Raw genomic sequence first — 23,483 nt, 5'->3', positions numbered from 1 at the left:
TTTGTGCTGGATCTATGCAGGGTTGGGGCTGTGGAGACAGACATGTTTGTAGGTTGCTATTGTGCATAGTATTTATGTTTTAAATATTTTAACTCATGTTGCTATAACTTTAGTTTCGTTTTGCACATTTTAAAACTATTTGTGCTGGCTTATAGCCTAGATTCTGGAGTTTAATTTGATATGTTACATTGCTATATTCTTTGTCATTATTGCATCGTTTATCACTGCTGTTGTTGAGTTACTATGATGAGGTAGCTTAAAAGGTCCCCTTAAAGCATGCACCACTTTGAGTTTGTCACATAAAACCCACTCAAATATATTTAAATGTACAGTTTTAACATAAAAAAAATGTAATTTAACTGATACCCTAACATGTTTAGGGAACAGATTATCTCCACTGCATCAGGTGTCCACATCACATATAACTATTTGTCAAGCTGCAGATATTTTCTCCAGGAGGGACATGAAATCCACCCTAGTGCTTTGATCTCATTGTAGACAGACTCCCAAAATAGCAGAAGGCTGAGAGCAGTGTCAGCAAAAAAAAAAAAAAGAGGAAAACAGCCAGCAGAGCCTGTCTGTCCAGGCTGTTGGTCTGTGGAATAACAGCATAAACACTAAAACCACCAACAGTTGACCAGGAGGCCAGCGTCCCACCAAATATCACAGCCGTGGTGTATTTCAAATTGAACTGTTCCAAACATCAACCCAGGAGACGGAGAGGTGTTATGTAAAGGAAATGGGGGGAAAAAGAGGCCAGGCTAGGACATGTTTGAAGAAGAGAACTTTATTTACAACAAGCAAGGAGCTGGCTTCAAGCCAGCAGCAAAGCTCTCCATCAGGATACGCATTTTATCAAGATGGGGAGGGTAACTTCAGTTTCCTTTCCGCCATGAGGAAAGGATTTTTCACCTAAGCCTATCAAAGATTGCCCGTCCTTGAACTTAATATTCTTTTCTGCTGACAGCTTATGACTGAAATGACTTCCTACCGGTTTGATTATAATTTCAGAGCCGTGGATCCAACCTCCACTGATGGTGCTCCTATTAACACAGGTCCACAATTCTGCAGCAGAGTTCATTATTTTACTACCATAAAAGTTAAGTTAGGTTTATTACTCATCACCGGGACACTCGGGGAATTATATTACCCCCTCATTAACAACTCCCTGTTTTTTCATTCGATCCTGTTCACACCTGCCTTCCTTTTTAGCCTTTTCATTGCTCAGGTCTATACCCTCAGCGGACATAGAAATATCTCTGTGTCCTTCCTCTATGTGAACTTTTTCTCCAAAGCACTCTCTAAATGTTATGCATTGCTCCTGCTGTGTTCGCTTCTGCCTTCCCCTGCTGACCCCTCTCCCCCATCCCACTAATCACCTCTCCACACGGCCTATACCTGCATCAAGCCACAGCCTCCCTTTTCTCCCTCTCTCCGTCTTCCTGCCTTCCTCTGCTGCTTTCTCTCCGGGTGTCTCATTAAAGGCGTTCTATCTAATGAGATTACGCTGTGGGGATTAATGGTGTGGCTAATTGATAGACACACAGCCGGAGAGGATTAAATCCCTTTAAGTCCCCAGCGGGTTTTTTGGGGCGTTTCAGCTGACTAATTGAAATCACAGGAACGGACACAAGCACACTTCCTGACCTGCATGCCTGCAGTGCGCCGCCGGCCCTCCCTCAGCGATGCAGTAAAAGCACCAATAAAAGGTGTTTCATTAGAAAATTAAGCTACATCCAAACAAAGGAGTCAAGGATTAAGAGGATGATTCCCAAAGGGAGTCTGTTCCTTTTCTAAATATGTTATTAGACAATGAAAAATAAAAAAGAAAGTACAACTACTGCACCAGGAAATTAGAGAGAGAGGAAAAGCAAGCAAGTTTAGAGTATTAAATTGCTGATCTTTAAAATCTAACAAAGACTTGTTGTTTAAACGTTTTAAAATTAAATTGTCTTTTATTGAGGCAGCATAATCACAAACTGTTTTTTTTTTTTTTTTATAATACACAGGTGCAACAGCCAAACAAGCTTTATAAAAGAAAAGGTAGCTTAACCCCGTTGTTGAATAAGCCTTAACATGAACAGCTGAAGCAGATCCTGTGCACCATTACACCCTGTCACATTTTGCAAGTACACTAAGGCCCCGTCCACATGAAGCCGAACCCTGGCCTAAACGCACAAATTTTTCACCAAACCAGCCTCTCATCCATACGAAGCCGGCGTTTCGGGGGTCTGTAAACGATCTTTTTTTTATTCAGCCTTCAGAGTGGGAAGATTCTGAAACGCCGTTTTCGCGTTTCCATCTTTAAGCTCTAACCGCATTTTTTTTTTTTTACACGCATGCCTCATAGCGTCACCTCTAAACACGCATGCGCGACACAGTATCACAACAACAATGGCGCCGTACTGTGTTGAATGGTTGCTGCTCATGCTACTCACCCTGCTGTTGGGCTTACAACAGAATCTTCTTCTTCTGGAATATCTCCAGGAAGAACAGAGCAATAAAGACGACATAGTTCAGCACCTCAATTTGACTGAACCACGAAAATGGACCCGCAGGGCAAACATGTATAAATTTTAGTGCGCATTCCCAACATTTCGTCGCCTATTTTTGCTTTGGCACGACAGCGCCACTTACAGGCCTGGCATACATTTTGCAGCGTTTTCATGTATTCGTGTGGACGATCACATTTATTTTACGTCTCCGTCTTTACGACAAACGTTCTGGAAAATATTAGCATTTCGTGTTCGTTTTGACTTTGTGTGGAAGGGGCCTAAATGGCCAAATGTGATTGCTGGTCTGTCTTCTCACACAATATGAACTTTGAATGATTTTGCATTCCTAATTCATACTGTTACATATGTTGTTTTGCAACTGTTATGGCTATAAAAACTTGAACTTTAGGAAATTAGGTCAGGCAGAGAAACACTAGCTGGAAAATTTCTGGTGAGACATTTAGATGTTAGAATCTGACAAATAACTGTAAAGACTGAGGTGTGATAACTAGGTTAGGAAACAGGTACCTGTAGTTACACTGAGACCTGGCACCGGAGAAGGCAACAGTGCAAACTAAAGGTAGAGGATATGACAGGAGCAGCCATGGAAGGATCAAAATCTAAGCAAAACAAGTTGGTACCAAGAGTGCAAAGAGCTAAACAACTAAGAACAAAAGAAACAGCAACAGAATAACTCAAGTGTTTACGAAGATAAGAAATAAACATAAAATGAAAAAAAAAAAACCACACAAAAAAAAGGATAAATATACACGAGTGAACAAATGTCCTTGAGCTCATGATTTTTCTTTTTAATAACTAATCACTGCAGGTGATTCTGGCGAAAAAAAAAAAAAAAAAAGAATAACTTTGTGAACAGAGCACCTCCAGCCCACTATTAATTATTGCGGAGGATGTGTGACGCTTTGGGCCTGTTTCTCTTTCAAAAGCCTTAGAAATGTTGATAGAATGCATGGCCACCCACTTCGGCTGCAAAGCAAAGCAGCCCGCTGATCGGAGGATGTGGAGATGGTTGGAGGGTATAAAGTGTGTTTTATCTGGTAAAAGGGGATATAAAATATCTGCTCAGTTCATCTTTTTTTTGGGATAGTTTTCAATGTTTTCTACTGTCACAACCAGTAATAACAGGTCTTGGTAATTGTTGCTATAAAAAGCTTATATGCTAAGTGAAGCAATGCCTTTACGGGTATTTTAGTTGTTGCAATACTTAAGGTCGTATTTCACGTTTCTTATTAAATGCATTAACATTGCAAACACTGCAGATCAACTTAGTGAGCTTTACAGCTGCAGTGCACTGATGAAAAAAAAAACATTAATCAAACCAGTGCAAATCCTTGGTTTATCATGAGGCTGGGTTAGATGAATTCATAGTCTTCTACCTTTAAACTCTGTTGTGTATAAAGATGCAAGGAGATAATAAAGTGGCAGCATTTCCAAGCTCATCGTCCCTGAACTTATTAGGGTTTAGATATGACTTTAAAAAAATCTATATCTAATTATTTTTTGTGTTAGTTTCTTGGTCATCTGCTGCTTTCTGCACGTCAGTGAGGAGTGTATGTGTAGAAATTCAGAAAGTGAACCACTTTATAAAGGAATCATCCCATCCTCTCTGTCATTCACCTGTGCTTGCAACATCAGGGAGAAAAGAGAACTCACACACAGATACTATCCCTGAACTTCATCTTAGCATTCGTTGTCCAGCCTTTGGCATCGGCAGCCCTTGACATCCTTGACATAGTCAGACTAGAACTCCCCCAATCTCCTCTGTCTGAGCACCTGGTTCCCTCAAGGCTGTTTCCACGGCCCACTACTGTTCACCCTGATGACACATGGTTGCTCCCTCAGGTCTGCTGCAAACTACTTTGTAAGATTTGTGGAAAACAGTAGTGGATTTTATTTAAGGTGATGATGAGACGCCCTACAGAGAGGAGGTGCAAAACAAGCAGCCTCATACCTGAATGTTAAAAAGATCAAGAAGATCATTGTTCACTTCATGAGAAGCAATCTCTGTCACACACATCTTCTAATTGACAGTGCAGCAGTGGAGAGGGTCAGCACCTCAGAGCTTCTGAGGAAGGTATATAACTGACACCCTGACCTTAACCCATCATCAGGAGGAAGTTCTGGCAAAGAAAGCTCATTTAATAAGTAATTTTACTGTGCTGGGTGAAAAAGGGGCATCTGTCCGTCTTCTGTTCTCACCACCTTCCACAGGAGAACCATAGAGAACAACCTGAGCACCTGTAACTCTGTCTGGTTGGGAGCCTGCCATGTCTCTGAATACAGAACCCTTCAGAGAGTGGTTAGGAGAAGGGAAGAAATTATTGAAGTTGGTAAAAAGTATGCTGCCTCAAGTCCATAATATTACCAAGGACACCCCAAACCAAACACTGTTCTTGCTTCTAGATTCTGGAAAAGACTAAACAGTCTGTGGAGCAGAACAGTCAGCAGCAGCATGTTCCTTCACAGCTTGCTGAACTCAAACAAACCCCCAGGGATGGACATTTTCAGTTCTAATTTAGCTCATTTCTGTATGCAACGTTATTCTGGCCTTTTTCTTCACCATTTCTAAACCTTTGTAATGAAATTTCAGCTAGATATGTATTTAATGATTCAAATATAACCAAGAAGATACATCCATCTACAGTGGAGTGCCAAAACCTTGTTAAAAAGCAGCTACTTTCAAACAGGTTTTCTTTTTGCCCACAATAAACCTGTAGTCAAATTGGATCCAAAGTTTGTTTTTTTCTTGTTTCAGTGTGATTTTATACTGCTGCCACAGAAGATTAATTTTCCACATCCTTACCAGAGGTGTCAATAATGTGGCCAGCATTGCAGGAAGAGAGGGAATAAAAAAACTATTGAAAGACGATTTTATATTCTCACAGGAAATCCAAGTTTGAGCAACACTATTAGAAATGACCAGTGTTGAATAAACAAGGCCATTATACATAATTTAGTACCCACCCTGAGGGTGATGCGTGAAGGAAATCTTAAAAAAAAAAGGGGGTTGGGTGGGCACATTTTCAAAACATGTGTTGTTTATTTCCTGAAGCACACATCCAGTATCGAGATGAATAAATAAAAGAACTCCAGTACCTTGAATAATATAATATCAGCAGGCATGGCTAATGAGTCGTCCCAAGGCAAGAAGTCAACCGAGGGAGAGCGTCTGTAAGAGGCAGACGATAGGGCATGTTTCTTATAGAAAAGATGTGAAATGAAAAAAGTTAGCAGAACTGAAGCAGAAAATTTAAAAACAAGCATCTTGAAAAAAAAATGCATTTTCAACAGAAGATCCACATTTTTACAAATGAACGGGCCAACGAAGCCCACTGAGGAGCTTGAGACGGAGAGCAACAACCTTTACAGCAGGGAATATAAGTATTATGGAATAGATAATAAGTAAATAGGTCTGTAATTAGACTGTTCAAATGGATATTACAATAGAAATATACACATACAAAGAAGCCAGCACAAATTAGTCAATCTTGGAGAACTCGTAGAAAGTGTAAAATAGCTCTTTTTTTTTTTTGCTTTAAGACCTTTTTATTTGCATTACTCAGAATCAACCTATTATTCTGTCTTGAAACAATTGGAGAAATTTTCTTTGTTTTTATTTGATTTACTTTTTAGAAAAACAGATTCTATTCAAGTTACTGACTACAGTAGTTCCTTGTGGACCTATCAATAGAATTATTTTTCTTCTCTGAAACCCGCTGAGAGTTATCATGGCAGAGTGTCTTGGACGGATGCCTTTCTACAAAAAAAAAAAAAATAAATAAATAAATGACTTTCTTTTCTTCTTAAATTTTTTTTACAAAGAACCCGAATGCTGAAAGAAAGTTTCATACCATAATAATTTCACCTATATTTTCCTCATACAAATGTGTTGTAAAAGAATCAAAAGAGTTTCATTTTGGCTTATCTGACAAGACTACACTCTAGGGGCTTTTCTAAATGTTTTGCTACAAACTTTAAAGGAGAATGAACATGATTTTTGTTCAGCACTAAGTGCAAACACTTACAGACCATTGTATTTAAGTGCATTACTTACAGTTTTGGTCAAGAAGAATTTAATGCACCAATCCCAAGTCCTTTGGAATAAATCTCGGAATGGTGTCTTGCATGTGGGCAACTCTTTTAGTTATTTTTTCATTCTATTTTCTTAAAATCTTGAATAGTGTGTGGTTATTACTAGTGTTGCACCAATACCAATACCAGTATCGGGCGGGGCCACGATCCAGCTATCGGTATCTGCGAGTACCAAAAAATAGGGCACCGATACCCTTTTGAGAGCCAAAAGATTATTCACCTATTGTCACCACTTCCAGGTAGGCAATAAAAAGTTCTACTGGATTCACTTTGTATTAGTATTTTTTCCTGCTTCACAAAGGTAGGCAGCAGCTTGACAAAACCATGATGGCAATTATTTTACATCGAAGTAGTATGCAGTTCTTCAGATATACACACACATAAATTTCAGATGGTATACTGCTCAGCCAGGTATCGGGTATCAGTATCGGGGCCAAAAAATGGCATTGGCGCAACACTAGTTATTACTGTTTGCCTCTTTAAGTAGATGTACCCAACATTCATCAGTTCAGAGATAAGCCAATAACTATTTTAACCAACAATACATGAAAAGGTCTAAACAGAGCTATTTGCTTTCACCTAACACAAGATCTTCCTATTTATTTTCTTGGAAAAAAGACAGCTTCTGCTTTTTACAGCGGAAATTTGTTTTGTTTTCTTTGTATGTTTTAACTGCTTGGATTGTTACCAACATCTTGACTAATTTGAAGCTCATGTGTCCATTATAAATTAAATTACTGATATCTTTTTGACCAGCGTTAATACTTATTTTCCCTGCTATATGTCATTGATACTTGAAAAATATGTACTTTACAGTATTTTTTATTTTCTCAGTGTCTTTATACAGAGTATATTCATATAGTTTCTGCTGACTATTTTCACATTCTCACCACAGAGTAACAAGTGCTTTGAGTAAAACATTTGAGGAAAAAAACAAAAAATAAAACAAAAACCAAAGAAAAAAACATGCACCTTTAAATATTTTGTTGGTCTAAAAAAAAAAAAAATAGGAAAAAAAAACAAACAGGAATGTTCAAGGCGACCAGAAGAATCGTTCTGAGGCGTCTTTATTTCCGAGTCAAATGAGTTCCCCTCGATTAACGATGTCCGACTAATCGAATCATGCCTACGTTAAGCTTTACACCGTGGAGTTAGCAACACAAAACCATACAAGGGGCAGGCAAGCGTCTCAACACAAAGGCTGCTAAACCTCCTGAGTCCACAGAAGAAAGGCAGGCATTCTCCAATAAATTATAAAACCCCGATGTGTATAAAAATGTTGCTGTGTTGAAGGGATGCTAGTGAACTGAGCAGGCTCTTGCAGAAGAGGGGATCCAACCCTCCTTTTACAACTTTTTTAATTCAATGGGTTATGAAATCTGGTAGTCCAGATAGTCCGCCCTGTGATGCATCTTCCCCTCCTGGGACAGGCTGCTGGGGCCGTTTGCATGTTCTGCGAATGGGTGAGGAGGAAACAGACGGGCAGGGCTGGTTTGAGGAGCGCAGGAGGGGCGACGGGGAAACGACAGATCGCGTCCCCGTTGTACTGCGCGAACAGCAACCAATCCTGAGATAGCAGGAGTCTGGTACAAAAACACACCACAAAAGGCACTTTATAAAATGACAGTGCTTCTGTTCTAAGGAAATTCAAGTTGACAGAGTTAAAGAGAGAGTCTGTGAGTGCCCCTCCCCCTCCCCTCCCTAAATAAAAACATTCTCTTCAGTGTCAGACTAAAGCAGGAGATAGTTTTGTTTTAACAATCAATCAAAGCACAAATTCACTACTTTTGTGTCTCGCGGACACCTTGATTCGTCCCTGGAGGAATCCAGGTCCAGCGCGGCGAGAGAGCAGAAAAAAAGAAGAAAAAAAAAAAATCAAAATGTCACACTACAAACTCGGCACTAAAACCATAAAGCCAGAATACAGTTGCATTGCAGCAGAGTTCTTGTCTGCGGGCTCGACCAACTACTGCAGCCCGTGGAAAGGGTCCATTCCTCTTAGGTCTCCTCATGTTGTCAGACACTGCCTGTGTTTTACATCCTTTCATTCTATCCCAACTCTCCTGACCCCTGCCACAGCCCCCGGCCCCGCACTGCCTGCGTTCTGCGCTCAGTCGTCCTCTCCTCCCCCGTAGAGGTCTGCCAGCTTCTTAAAGCGAGGACCCCAGTCGTTGAGGTAGTCGTAGTCCTGATCCTCTGAGCTGGTGGAGTTGAGCGAGCTGACAGAACCTGCAGTAGAGCCGCTGCCCTCATAGTCGAACACCAGCAGGGAGTCATATGGAGGGGCAGTGGGATCGTTGTCAGCTGCCCTCAGGCCCTAAATACAGAAAGGAAAGGAATAATGTAATGAATTATGTAAGATCAAAACCTGTTTAAAAAAAAAAAAGCTTGATTCAATCATTAGGAATCTTTCTCTGGTCAATCAAAAGTTTTGAGTTTTGGTTCAGGAAACTACTGTGTATCGAAGCATTTATTTATTCCACACCATGGAGCATTTTAGGAAACATTTCTATCACAAACCCATTCATATTAGGAGAGTCTAACTTCCCTTTGGTCCTTTTTTAAATCAGAAAAATAGAGTAATTCGATATAGCTGTGACCTTTCTAAGATATAGCTGGCAGTGCGTGACAACGTGTCTATTGCACCATCGATGTAATAAATGCGCAGAAACTGTGAGTCCAGATTCTCCCCACGAAAGCTCAGTAAAGCGCTGCAGCTGTTAGATGACAAAAATAATTTATTATTTTTTTCACCTGCGCTTTGGTCTGAAATTATTTCTAGGTGTTGTTTAGGCTTTTAAATTCTGCAGCTGTCTAGTTGCAAAAACAATATTTAAAAATTTGCAAATTTTCAATCATACTTCCTCGACCCTTAGAACCAGCATGGGCCTGTGACTCCCACGAGTCAGGGGCGTAGCAGAGGCGGGCTGACTTCTATCCTCCTGGCTGCATATGTGCTTTCAAACAACACATAGCAACAGCCTAAAAGCACTTTAATTCCACTTTAAAGTGTTTTTCAAAGATACTTATGGTTCCTGTTGAGGCATTCCGGGTTTTCTATCCACAGGGTTTCCGACATTTTCTTCATGTCAAACTTACATACTTCTCTAGACTCAAATCTCTAAAATCACTCAGTCCATTAAGCCATTATTTAAAGTTTACATACAAAAATGCACTTAAAAATTAAAATGAGACTTGCTAAAACCAATGTGAGGGAAAGAAGGAAGGAAGGAAGGAAGGAAGGAAGGAAGGAAGCAAGGACGAACAAACAAACAAAAGAAAGAAAGGAAGAAAGAAAGAAAGGAAGAAAGAAAGAACAAACGAAAAAGAAAATACTAAATTTAAACACCCAACTGCATAAGAACCCCAGAGTAAGAACCATTTTCTGCTCATAAAACAAAACCTGGAAGCATTTTCTTCTGGGAAAAAAATTGGTGTTTTTCCACTAACAATATAACCATATAGGTGGAAAAGCAGCTTGAGTTATTATAGACTTTACAATACGCTCTTCTTGTGTGGCTCACCCACTGGGAAGTTTTTTAATGATACTTCATAGACTGAAAACTGACTGAGAGGCAGACACTCATCCATGGAGGGAAAAAAAACCTTTCTACCAGGACTGATGCTTGCATGCAGATTCTTCTCACAACCAAAGAAAACTATTGCTTAAAGTCATAAAATACTTAATAAGACAATTATTTGTAGCAAAAATCAAGAGTCCACCATAAAACGTTGAGTGCCCACCATATGCTGTGTTGATTCTTCCCTTTGTGGACTTCAGCAATGATTTGTCATTCTGTGTTTTCTTGCTCATTGTTTTATTATTCATTTTGTGTCATTCTAGTTGCTTTCTTGTCACATCCAAGCAGTGTTGTATTTTTTGAGTTACTCTCTGTTGCCCCCTTTTGCCAGTTTCCTTTCCCCTAGCTCCCTTCTAATTACTTCTATCCACACCTGCTCCCAGTTAGCTAATTACCCCAGTCTTTGTTCTATCTCCCATAAATAACCCTCCTCTGCACTTCCTCATTGCTGGATTCTCTTCATTACTTTATTCCATAATATGTTACTTTCAATGGGCATCTACAAGTTATTGATTCCTGAGTTCCTTTCTTCTGGATAATTGCCTCTGTATTATCAACATCTTTATTAAATCTGCAAGAAATCATCTCTGACTCTCCGTCTCTGCATCTGGGTCCTCAACAAACATCCACCAAACCTGACATATACTGTATCTTTAGGAAATGATGCTTATAACTCTCAAGTCATTCTAAAGCAAACTTGCAGGGAAACATTCACTATAAACCTACATCGTTAATGAAGTCTCCTATGTCCCCTGGGTGGGGTACAGTGGGTCTGACTGGGTATTGTGACTCAGCAATCACAGGCCTCTCATCGACCCGGCGCACCCCTGTAGGTTTGTTTATGATGTGGTCCAGAGACTCTGGCTGCTGCAGCTGGCTCAGATCATAGTCCTGGATGAAGCAACCAGAGAGAGAGAAAAATGCAGATTAATAATTGGAATGAGGTTTAGAACCTTCAAAAAAATCCGAAAAATAAAAACAGAGCGCATTGATTTAATAACCATTTTAATATCTATGTAGAGATTACATTGAAATTAATGCAGATGGTTTTAAATCATTTGGTTTCTATGTGGGTTGTTTGCTATTGAAATGTTCTTTCCTAGACCAATAAATAAAAAAAAAGAGGTTGTCATTCAATGTATGATTTATAAATATGCCCATTATATCTCTTTCCAGGTATGTCAGTGAAAACAGGCCTATGAGGACGAAAACCATCTGTTGATTTTGGCATGTGTAGGTGTTGGAAATAAGTGAGAATCAAAATAGCATTTATATGTATAGGTGTCCACCTTAAACTAAGCACTGGAACTAGCTTCTACAGTAACTGTGATTTATGTTTAAAGCTCCTTTCACACCTTGACGATTTAGCCAGCGTATACCTGACATCCCAGAATCTCCTAAAACGCCGGCATATGCTGATTTTTTAATTTGAGTGTATACATAGAGTATTCACAACAAGTCAAGAACTTACAGTACGTCCAGTGACAGCCTAACTTATGCATAACGCACGGCAGCGTAATGCCCTGTTCATTGAAACGTATTTTAAAAAGTTTACATTTGTATTGCTCCATCTTTACTCGGGTGTTTTTTGTGGAGAACATCGCTGAGCATCAAGAACACCAGAGAAGACAAAAATTTTGGATCTCCCTATGGAGGACCAATGCTGCCATATTAAAAAATGCATACAAATAAATGAAGGACTTAATAATATAAAATTGCTAGAATAAGTAGCTAGTAATATGAATTTGTGTGCCATTAAATGTTTACAAGCGGCAAGCTACCTCGTCTAAATTTTGCTAGTCTTGGCCAATAGTTGTGAAGCTTTGCCAGTGACACCGCCACCGCACCCCCTTATCAGTAGCTATTATTAGCTACTTTTTCAAGTAATTTTATATTATTAAGTCCTTCACTTCAGAGTCTGTTCAAAAGATAACTGTTTGACACACACTGGCAAGATAAAATCCACTGTTGTAAGAAAACCACAAGAAGCCCCATTCAGAGTTGACAAAAACAACCAACAGAAGATGGAACTCTGATCAGTTCACTAAAATTACACTTGGTGTTCTACATGCAAAACGCTAAGGGCCTCATATTTATAGATTACACATAAGAGCCGCTAAATTACACATGCAATTTTATTGTACGAGTGATAAATGGTCGTGATGGTGATTAACAAGCACCAATTTTGTGTCCTATAGGAATTTGCTCTTAAAAGAAACATGAGATTCCAATAATAACAATATCTTAAAAAATTGTATCATTTTAATATTTATGGTGTACATTATTGCCTATCTCAAAGTGTTATTGGCAAAAGTAAATCAAGGTAGCAACCCCCGCCTGCTGTCTCTGTTGATCTGCATGTTGCTGAAGGCACACATGCAAGTTGTGTGTATACGTACTGCTAAATTGCACACTCATATTACTCTGCACCTTCTCTGAAGATCTGCTCTACACACGCAAACCTCATTGCATCTGTTTTCAAGATGGAAATCTCCTGAATATCAGGCCCTAAGTGTGGCAATAAACTAACCCTGAACATATCATCCTCATGGCAGAATATGAAAGTGGCAGCATCTTTTTGTGGGGAAGTTTTTTTTCAGCAGACAGGAAGCTTGATGATTGACAGTCTTGTCATATCCTGTTTAAAATTGGCCATCTTTCACATACAGCATGTACGTGGAAGATGTAACTCTGGTCAGATGACTCCGAACTTAATCTAAACTCAAAACATTATGTGTATTAGATTGACAGGAGAGTAAAAATATACAGAAAAGGGTCTGGAGCCAGAAGACAAATCAGCAAGGACTGCTGCCCTACGGACTAACAGCTTCTGTACGTAGGGCGTCTACTGTACCCATTAAGCCATCAGGGTACTAACAAAAATCCACTATTTAGGGATCTTCAATACAAAGATGATCAAAGCATGAGTAAATATTCTTAAAATACGTCTATTTACTCATTGAGTAGGTAAATGTGTTCTGCCAGTGGGATGAGTATGTCCTATCCTTAGAATAAGATATAATGTGCACTTGAAATATGAGAAACATTTTAATTTAAGAAAAAATGCACTTATTTTAGGAAAAATTACTTGTGTTAAAATTTTTTTCTGTGTGACAAGACATGAATGCATAGTCAGAGATTCTCCCCATTCAGTTTTCAAGTGAGTCTGAGGTAGTGCAAACATTGTTTTTTTAATTTAGTTGTGCTTCTTGTAAAATCTCCCCAAAAACTTAATTTGTGGTTGTAATGCAGGAAAAGATGGAAAACTTAACGTTCTTTGAATATTTTACACACAAAAAAATAAATAAATAAAAAAAGATTTGTTGTTTTTAGACTTTATTTCTTTTTCACTGTCATATTGTGGGATCTTTACACTTCTATCACATTCATTTTATTTCTTCAAGCTGCTGTTTGCCAGCACCTCGGCGCTGACCTTGAAAATAGCAAAAGTATTTTTTTTTCCTTTTACATAAGAGTCTTTTTAAACCTGTACGGCAAATCAGAACTAATAAGATAAGGTTTGTTTGAAGCAAAAACATGGTGTTTATTCTGCTTGAAGAAATCAGCAGGAATCTGAGGATTGTCAGTGCCTTTTCTTCTAAGAACCAAATGGCTGTTGGTTCATGCTGAGCTACCAGGAATACTGCCAATATGGATCATGATCAAAACCTTTAAACAGACAGAACAGCGCTATAATTAGCCCTACACCAGAAGACAAAGCTTTTGTGAAAAGTTTGAAGGTTTTACATAGTTCCAAGAGATAAGAGCAAAGACACTTTATGAAATAATTTGAAAAGCCTTTGGGCCCACTGCTGTGAAACATCTCTGTATGTGAAAGCTGTTTTGTGACAGTCATTAAGGTCATGAATCTTTCAAACACTCTTTAAATGGCTCATTATGTAAGATTTATTCTATAACATTTTATTAGATTTTCAGAGTTGTTTCGATAGGTATGTAGACCAAAGCAGATAAAGGCTAAGTGTGTTCATGCATGCTGACCTACAGCAACAGCTTTTTATGATATTCAACAACAGTTCATATTTGTTTAATCTGCTCTTCTGTGACAGGTTGGAAATGTGTACGGCTGTGTCCAAAAAGAGCATTGATAAAAGCAGATCATATGTGGGAAAAATTTGTAATTTTAACTTAAGGGGACACTTTGTTTATTACTCTGTCACATAGGACCGGCTTGTTTTCTTTTTCCCTTCACAATTGAAATGTAAACTTAAAGAGGAACGCTTTTTTTTTTTTTACATTGGCCCCTTGATTTTACATTATTACATCATGTTCTACTCACCCATATTAGTTTTGTTTCATTTGGAGCTGTTCTAGAGATATTCCGTTTTGTAATCCAAGTAACGTCTTCCTATGGGCAACGACTTGAAGGCACAAACGAAACTATTCATAATTTATTCTGTATGGTACACCAGCAATCATAACGTAGGCGAATCACTGTCCCCCAGACATCCGTGGTTGTATTTTTTATATTTATATATTTTTTAAACAAAGCGGAGTGTGTATGACGTCATCCGCGTGCGCCGGCTACCGTTCATTCATCCTGTCCACTGAACTGCTGCTAGTTTCACTCACATGCCTGAAAGATGTCTAGTGCTGCTACCACAGATGATCTCGCTCTCGAAATGGAATTGAACGAATCAGATTAGCTAGCAGAATGAATGGAAGGGAGAGAGAGAGAGAGTAGCAGCCTGTGGCCCGGGCTGCCTCTCACAAATCCTGTCCGGCGCGCGGATATATATAAATATATAGTTCTCAGCTTTCAAATTCTTGTTGCTATTGTAAATAAAATATTAAAACTCAGTGCTTTGTGTGATTCTGCATGTGTGTAAAGAAAAAAACTACAAACCCACATGACTGCAGTTTATTTTCCCATGTGCAGCAGTGAATCTATGATTAACACTGTTTCTTCCTTGGACCACTATTGGTGGTCATTGCAGACCTGGTATATCCCAAGATAGCAACAGTTTGGTTTTGTGGTGCTGTGACACAGTTGTCTAGCCAGTTAAGCTCTGTTAAAATCTTTATTCATGTCCGTTTTATTCCTGCTTCTAACAAAAAACATTGAGAACAAACCAATCGTTTGCTGCCCAAGTCATCCCATGAACTAACAGACATATATCTATGGCTTATAATAAGTAGTAATCTAACATACCTGGTCTTCCTCTCCTCCTCCCTCTTCATCGTACTTCAGGATATTGTCCCTAACGTCGTCTTCAGGGTCAATCAGCAGGGGCTTTGCTTGTCGTTCCTTCTCTCTGCGCTTCATCCACACCACAAACAGCAGAACCATACCTGCCGTACAAAAAGAACAGCCAAACTGTACATTCTCTTGAGTTTATTTAAACACAGTCATTAACTCAGATTGTCATTAGAAACTTGCATCGGCTGGCATTTTTTCCACTCACTCAACAGTATGATGATGCAGATGAGGATGGCAATGATGGCTCCAGTGCCGAGACCAGCAGCTGCCACGGCTCCTGTTGCACTACAGTCCCCATTGTTGTCACAGGGACACACTTTGATCCTGATCAGAGAGCGGTTGGACAGAGGAGGGTTCCCCGAGTCAGACACTATGACTGGGATCCCATACACACCGGCCTCCAGGTAAGGGATCCTTAGCCTTAGCTGAGCGTAGTCACCTAAAGATGTCAGACAGAAAAGATGGGTGAATAGAAAGATTAAATAAAACAAATAGCAGCTGTAAACAACCTTTTCTTGACATCATGTGCTTGGGTGTACTGCTTCAAACTGTTTTAAAACAAACAGTCATTCTGACATGTATGACTGAAGGCAGAAAAAAAATAAACATCTAAAACTATGGTGTCTAACCTTCAGCATCTATCACTCAGTGGAAGACAAGAGCCTCGTTGGGAGTCGGATTCAGGTATGTGATCAGATTTGTCCTCAAGACAGTTGCTGTGATACATCCATCCTGTTGGATTAGGTGACAGATCGGCTGCTCGGGGGACCGAGAGACGAATGGATCTCATTTGTCACAAATGATAGATCATACGTCAACACTGGATAGCACCCTTGCTTCTCACTGGGAGCTTTTTGAGACATTTTGTTAAACCTGGACTTCCCTCCCTCACATCTTAGAGCTGTCCCCTGTGTTTTAAAGATTAATACGACCAGATTTTGCAGAGGGGATCTTGCCCTCATCAGGCTTATGGTTTCAATTTACTGAGGATTTAGACTGTCCATCTTTCATTCTGGCTTGCCTGAATATCCCAAGGGTCCATTTTACAATGATGTAGTCTTAAACACAATGTACAGCATTTAATTACCATTCAGTCTGGAAATGGTCCAGTTGCGACGGATGCTTGGAGGAAACGAAGGCAGCTCAAACACAAAAGGCCCGACATTAGGCTCGGCATCAGCATCCGAAGCTGTGATGTTGATTCTGGAGTTGGGACGGGCACGCTCGCAAATTTGGGCCTCCTTCGGTATTAGCACAGGCGCATTGTCATTGACATCAATCAGGTAAATTTGGAGGGTACCAGTCCCACTGGCCTGAGGCGAACCTGTGGGAAGGAAGAAGACAGGAGAGGCAAAGACATCAACAAAGAGGAGATGGTGAGCCAAAAGCATGCAGAGTAGAGACTGAATAGTTCACATGTGATGATGGGAAACTGAGAAAGAAGCATCCTTTTGTGATGCATAGTCGTAGCTGAGTCATTCGTGGAACTGAGAAAACACACAAGGAAGGAAACAATGGGGAAGACAATGTGTTGTGTCTGTCTTGTGAGTGAAAATAAAGCGAAATGCAGGGAATCCAAACACAGAACAAATGGGTTTACACAATAAGCAGATGTTCCCCTCCTTGCCTTTATAATTGCCCTGAAAATTTGAACTTTCATACTCAGTGAGACATACTGGAGTGGGACAATGCTCTCATAAAAATGTTATCTGTTCCTTGCATAAAGACAAACCTCTAAAAGATAGCTCATCATTATAAACTGGTTTTTAACGCCCGGTCAGAGTAGGATCAGTTTATTACAGTTTTTGATGGTAACAGAAAAAAAGTGCTCTTTCATGGTATAAGAACACATTTTTGCTTATAATTGAGGAATAAAAGCCTCTGGCTTCTTTCCATTTGGTGAAACTTCAAAGCAGCAAAGACAGGCTGAATGCTACTGTGAAGGTAAATATTTTACTCATGAAATGAAATGGGAAAAAAGAGTGTTTACAGCCAACTGTAACCAGATTGGTACAGGCCAGGGGTCAGAAGCAGGGCCTGGCTTCAACTTGTTTGCAGGAGTCAGAGAAATGAAAAAAAAAAAATGCTGTGTATACAATCTTAGTATAAAGGGTAATGAAATCTATGATTGCTGAATTGTTTTTTTCTGCTGTTGTGAAAATACTTCTTGCCAGTAAATATCAAACTGATGGCAAGACTCTGTTTCCAGTTACATAGTGGGGCATTTGTAAGGACCATGCTTTGGTGTGTTGAGTAGGAGAGTTGGGTATACAAGTTGCTCCCATAAAGAACCAAATCCTCTTTGCAAATGCCAAACAGATTTTGGTGGAGGAAATGTGATGGTGTGGGATGGCCTCTCCCTATCTACTGTAAAGGCAGAGAGTAATTAAGATCAGATAAAGCTAATATGGCTTTTCTCAGAAATTCAGCTCTAATAGATAGATGCTTGCCACCTATAGGATTGCCAGAGTCAACAAAAGCCTCTGGTATTATTCAGGCTGAATTTTTTTTTTTGGTCAAATTGGTAAAGCCAATTTAAATCTGCTGCCCTTCTTCATTAAACCATTCTTTTAAATATACTCTAAACATTTTCATGGAGTTAATGTGATAATCTTTCAAGAAGAATATTGTTGTTGTGGTAACCATTCAAAACTAGTTTTGATGTGTTTTAGGTTACAATCCTGTTGGCCAAAACAATTGTGCTTAACCCTTTATAGGGCACTCAGTGAAATACTTTGAAAATCAAACTGTATTACCTTTGGAACATTGAACTTAGTAAAACGAAACACCAACTTGCCCAAATATTAAGAAAAATAACAAATGTGCTTTTATAAGAAATTCATGAAAAAGAAACAAATTTTTTTTGGTATAATATAACCTTAAGGGCCTTAATGCTGATACCAGCACTTAAATTTTGTAGTTTATAAACCTAAATATAAGTAAGGGCAAGTGATCTGAAAACAGTAACTTGCCTTATAAAGGGTTAAAGGTATAGTGGAGGATGTTCTTTCTCCCGGTGGATCATCATAATAACCGGTCTTGTCAATCATTCTGGTGATATGTTTAAGTAAGGCTGTTCTACAGTATGTGCTCTTCCCCATTGTCTCTTCCCGGTGGTGAGTCTGACATAGTGGAAAAATTGCAATTATTTTTTTGGAAATAAGCTTGTATGAGTGATGCAAACAGTAACTTTAAAATTGAGCATGCACAAGGAGAAATGGGCTTGTGCATGCTCTAACATTCGTTTAATAGGTGTTTCCTCTTGGGAGCAGTTACAGGGTTGTGCATGTGCATTTTTTTCTAAATTGAAGAGGGTGGGTATTTTCAAAAATTAGCAAAGATCATCCACAATACCTTTAAGTTTCAACCATCTAACTCTAAATATTACTTTATTACAAAGAAACATGGTGAGGATACTAGAGAACTACTGATGAACCACTGAAGTTTAATCATTTCAGGAGAAAAGAGAACGATTGAAGGTGAGGCTTTCAAACATGAGAGCACTGCATCAACTGTAAGTCATGGCGGTTCTGGCATCATTGTATAGGGATGTTTTTCAGTTGGGATGGTGGTACATTACACAAAGTAGCTAGACAAATGAAAACTGTAAGGCTGCTTCAGAATTCTTCAACTTTACCACAAATCACCTACTAGTTGAGGGAAACTTTAAGAATGACCACAAATCAGAACCGGTTTTGATAAACTATAGAGAGGCATTTTTACTACATTTAAAAGCTGGGTTAGATTCAGTTCACCAACACATTTCAATGTGCATAGACAAATACTTTGCCTTTTAGTGAAACTCCACAAACCACATGTTCATGTAAAAATAAGTGATATAAGCCAAGCATTAATTTTAAACCCAGATACAGAATGTGTCCACATAGAACATAATGACACCAAAAGGTCATGATATTAGATAATTGTTTCATTTTACTGCACATACTCAGGAAAACATACTAACAATAGGTTGCATGTGGGTCCACATATAACAGATTAAATCTATACAGTACAGGGTGAAAACTGGACAAAAGTAAGTTACGTGTACAGTGCTGTCTGCTCTGAACCCAGGATGAGGTAAGATGGACTGAAGCAGAGTTAAACACACTTGTCTCATTGATCCAGATGAAAAATTCTGCCTGGATGTCCAGGATGCTACATGTATGCCCTCCAGGCTGAAGAGGAGCAGGATAGTCCAGCTCGTTATCACCTTAAAGCCCATATCTGTGTTAACATCACATGTTGGCTCGATATGCAAGTGCTGCTGTACTGGCACCATTACAACAAAATACACAAGTAACAAACACTAAAATCCATGTTTGTGTCTTTTCCATAGAAGACGTTGTATTTTCACATCAAACTGCATCTGCTTTTAAATCTGTTCTTCCCCTTTGCATCGACCTGCCTGTATTTAATCCATGTCCCGGTGCTGAAAATATCTAGGACTTCATCATTTAAATTATAAAAAAGCCAGAAATCACTAAGCACCAGACGCCGTATTTAATAAACATGAATGGACAAAATTTCCCTTTTAAATCTACAACTTTTCTCCTCAGATTCTGCCCCTGGAAAAAAATGATGAACACAAACATCAGCAAAACCTAACCCTATGTAATAAACATGCAATCTACATTTTAATCAGCATTTTAACTTTGAAATAAAAACTTCTTTGATTCAAAAAGTCAATGTTTATAAGGTATAAGGTGCTCTAGTCAATTTTCTTTACAAATGTACAAGTAGAGCTGCAATGGGATATATAAAATTGAACCATATTCAGGTTTTGGGAAAGCACAGACCTTTATCTTATAAACAATAAGCTGGAAGACCAGCGGCTGTAACCAAAAGAACTGGTTGCTTTATATACTATTAGTTCACATGAACAGGACATGAATGCATTACACAAATCCCAGGTCTTAGTTGCTTAACCCTTCAAAGATTATGTCTTTTTGATTCCATGCCCTAATCATGCACACTGCTTTCTGTAAAACTAGTACAAAGGAGAACAGTGAAACGATGCCAAAGTCTGAGGTTGATACATGACAAAATATAAGAGGTGAAATGCATATTACTACAGTACATTTAAAATGCATTGTGCATACGCTGCACCGCTGAACAAACAGTGATATGTTGTGGCCTTGACTTTTTGTTGACAGCTTCTTCCGACCACTATGTCAGCAGGCTGATCTAAATTCCCAATGAGGTGCAGCACAGCGTACTCCAGCATCTCATCAATGTTGTACATGAACTTCTCTCCACTGCACACTGTAGCTTGGTGAATCAAGTAAGCAAAGGTCCACTGCCCCAAACCCCAAGGCCCATCGACTGTCTTGTCAGTTATGATTGGCTGGGTGCTTTGTTGCCTCTCACGCTTCGCCTGAGTAGAATAAGTGAAGAGAATTTCAATCAAAGTTGAAAATATCCCCTTGTTGACACTGGTGTCCAGAATCAATAGGCAGTCAGCAGTTTAAGCTGAGCTCGGGGCGTCAAATCCCTTATTTCTCAGCAGAGAAGAAAAGAAAACACCTGGTGCCCCTCCCACTTTAACAGAGAACGAGTTCCTTGGTTTGTGGTGCTTTAGTTATTTGTCTTCATACAGATCTGCAGTGAGGTTGACACCAAGGACTTTCACCAGTAGATAATGTTGCTTTTTTTCCATTTCTGACATAAATGCTGGATGTTCAGGTTTGTATGAAATCCATGGAAAACATACAGTCTTCATGCATACTGATATATTACAACCACAAGAGACGACAAGCAATGAGTCATTGGGACTTTTATGTGTTTAGTTAAAACAAAGTATTGTTCAGTTGTCCAATTTATGAAAAATAACATTTGAAAAGATCTGAAAAGCATTTGTGGTCAGCACCCCCTGAGTCTGTACTCTGTAGATCCAGCTATGACTGCAATTATAGGTACACATTTTATGAAGTATGCCTCTGCAGCCTAGAGTCAAGAAACATACTTTTTTGCATATTTTTCTCACTAGAATCGACTGGATAAAAAGCCTTTTTAAAATATCTGTAAGGGTGTTTAGGGATGTGTTCATTTCCAGGTACAGTGCTTAGGCGCTTATTACCTAAACCTATGCTTTAAAAAAAAAAAAAAAGTATCTATAATTGACGTGGAATCCTCATTATTTTCTTTAAACAATGTTGTCTTCTTTTCATTCTGTGAGTTAGTTCGGATAAAAACACAGATCATGCTTAACCTATTGACATATTCTTGCACGTGGGCTCACGATCCATAGCATAGACCCGCTGGTTGAAAAATGCCCTCCTTTTTCCTCTAAGTTTTAGGTCGATGGCCATGCCTATGTAGGTTTCCAGGTGCTACATACTATTTTTTGGTTTCAATTTTCAACAGATGGGTTAGTTATAAGCTTTAAAGACCATGATGCTTCTTGTTCAATGGAGAGCCATATACTCATTTAATTGCATACTAAATTAATTTATGTCAATCCGTTGACTTCAATGGTGGCATATGATTTTTCTTAGGGGTAATCTCTATTTTTATTTTTTAAAGCACTATTGGTATTTGTTTTAAAAGTTATTTGAAAGGAAATGTTTATGTTGGAGACATGCAACAAAGCCAAAGGTCCATGGGCCAGAACTTAATCCAGGGATGCTCATTTTGAGGACTGAGAAATCTCTAATGGAGTAACATTCTTTTTTGGATTACATATCTCACATTTAATTGCTTACTACTTTTTCAGATATTTATTTCTAAATCAAGCACCCGAGAGCAAAAAAGTACGGGTGGACCCGGCTCTGGAAAGCTACAGCAGCCCATTGTAATGTAAGCTATAATAATCAAAATTTCAAGAATTACAGGTTTGATAATAATCCAGTCTGTGTTTATGGGAATCCATAAAATGTATGGTTTTGATTTTCTGAACATAAATATGAAACTTTTAAGAGAGATGCAGTATTTTCAAGTTTTACTACCATGTGCCATTTTGTGCTCTGCAGCTGGGTTTAAAGCATAACCTTTTTCCTCTATGATCCATGATCTTATTCAGCCACATTATGATCAAAACATTCATCACCCAATGCATTTGGATGCCATAGGAGTTATCACACTGCATAACTATGTTTTGAAGATGATGTACACTTTCTAAGTCATTTCAGGAGTTTTTTTTATATATTTTTTTGGTAAAGTTTAGTGGCACTTTTTTATTGTCAATGCTAAACGAGCTCGCTTTATCTGTAAGCCTGGATAATGGCATGTCTACCTCCTGTGGAGTGCTCTGCATTTGTTGTGAAGGGATTTTTCTTCACATTGAAAAACATTCTGTGATCTTTAACTACTGTTGCTCACCCAGGCCTTGTTTCCTTACAGAACTCAGCACAGATTTCCTAATCTTTCTCTTTTCTACAGCCTTAACATAGCAGCTGTTTTGGCCTTTAACGACAATCCTGCTGTCTTTAAAATGAATTGTTTTGTTTTGGTAAATAAGGACAGCCTGTTTAAATGTTTGTTCCTTCGTCCATGTGCTTGGATCAGTATTTCAGCTGTTTAAGTTTAAGGAAAAGCTGATATCTAATGAAAATTCATATTCATTTAATTTTACATTCAAAAGTCAATTTCTAATTTGGTTTTGCATTTGCTTATATAAATATGAAATCATGAGATTGTGTCTGAAAGTTATGCATTTCATAGGGTATTATAGCTGGAATAGAGTGAGAAAGTATATCTTTCCCCCTCAGATAAAATCGTTAAAATCATACTTTCACACATTCTTGAGTAGTTTTGATTGAACAATGAATTTTTTTTCATATTCAAACATCTTGTGGGTTTTTATCTGATAAAATTGTGTGAAAGTACAAATCGGCCACTCTCCAGTCTTGATGTTTATTACTGTTAGAAAAAGTTAAAGTTTCAAAAACTAAAATGATTTTCTGCTAGGTTGCTCCTTTAATTTGCTCCAAAAAATAGTTTTGCTGTAACGCCACAATTTCCCCATTGTGGGACAATGAAAGGATTTTCTATTCTATTCTATTCTATTCTATTCTATTCTATTCTATTCTATTCTATTCTATTCTATTCTATTCTATTCTATTCTATTCTATTCTATTC

The 23,483-nt window shown here is 38.6% G+C and overlaps 1 protein-coding gene across 2 annotated transcripts in view; it reads right to left on the bottom strand.

The window, feature by feature from the left end:
* Positions 1-7,335: 7,335 nt before the first annotated feature.
* LOC107095872 (cadherin-4-like) overlaps positions 7,336-23,483 on the bottom strand; it is a 332,712-nt gene continuing 316,564 nt past the window's right edge. For both annotated transcript variants that reach the window (XM_015392232.1, XM_015392233.1), the window contains exons 13-17: positions 16,495-16,731; positions 15,613-15,846; positions 15,360-15,499; positions 10,916-11,080; positions 7,336-8,925 (exon numbers count right to left, since the gene is read on the bottom strand). In XM_015392232.1, coding sequence (XP_015247718.1) covers positions 8,719-8,925; positions 10,916-11,080; positions 15,360-15,499; positions 15,613-15,846; positions 16,495-16,731 — 983 coding nt within the window. In that variant the 3' untranslated portion in view covers positions 7,336-8,718. The remainder of the gene's footprint in view (positions 8,926-10,915; positions 11,081-15,359; positions 15,500-15,612; positions 15,847-16,494; positions 16,732-23,483) is intronic.

Source organism: Cyprinodon variegatus, unplaced genomic scaffold, assembly GCF_000732505.1.
Source record: "Cyprinodon variegatus isolate N-32 unplaced genomic scaffold, C_variegatus-1.0 Scaffold580, whole genome shotgun sequence".
In the NCBI taxonomy this organism is placed as follows: Eukaryota; Metazoa; Chordata; class Actinopteri; order Cyprinodontiformes; family Cyprinodontidae; genus Cyprinodon; species Cyprinodon variegatus.
Note: the sequence above shows the minus strand (reverse complement) of the source record. Positions and strands in the feature narration are given on the sequence as shown.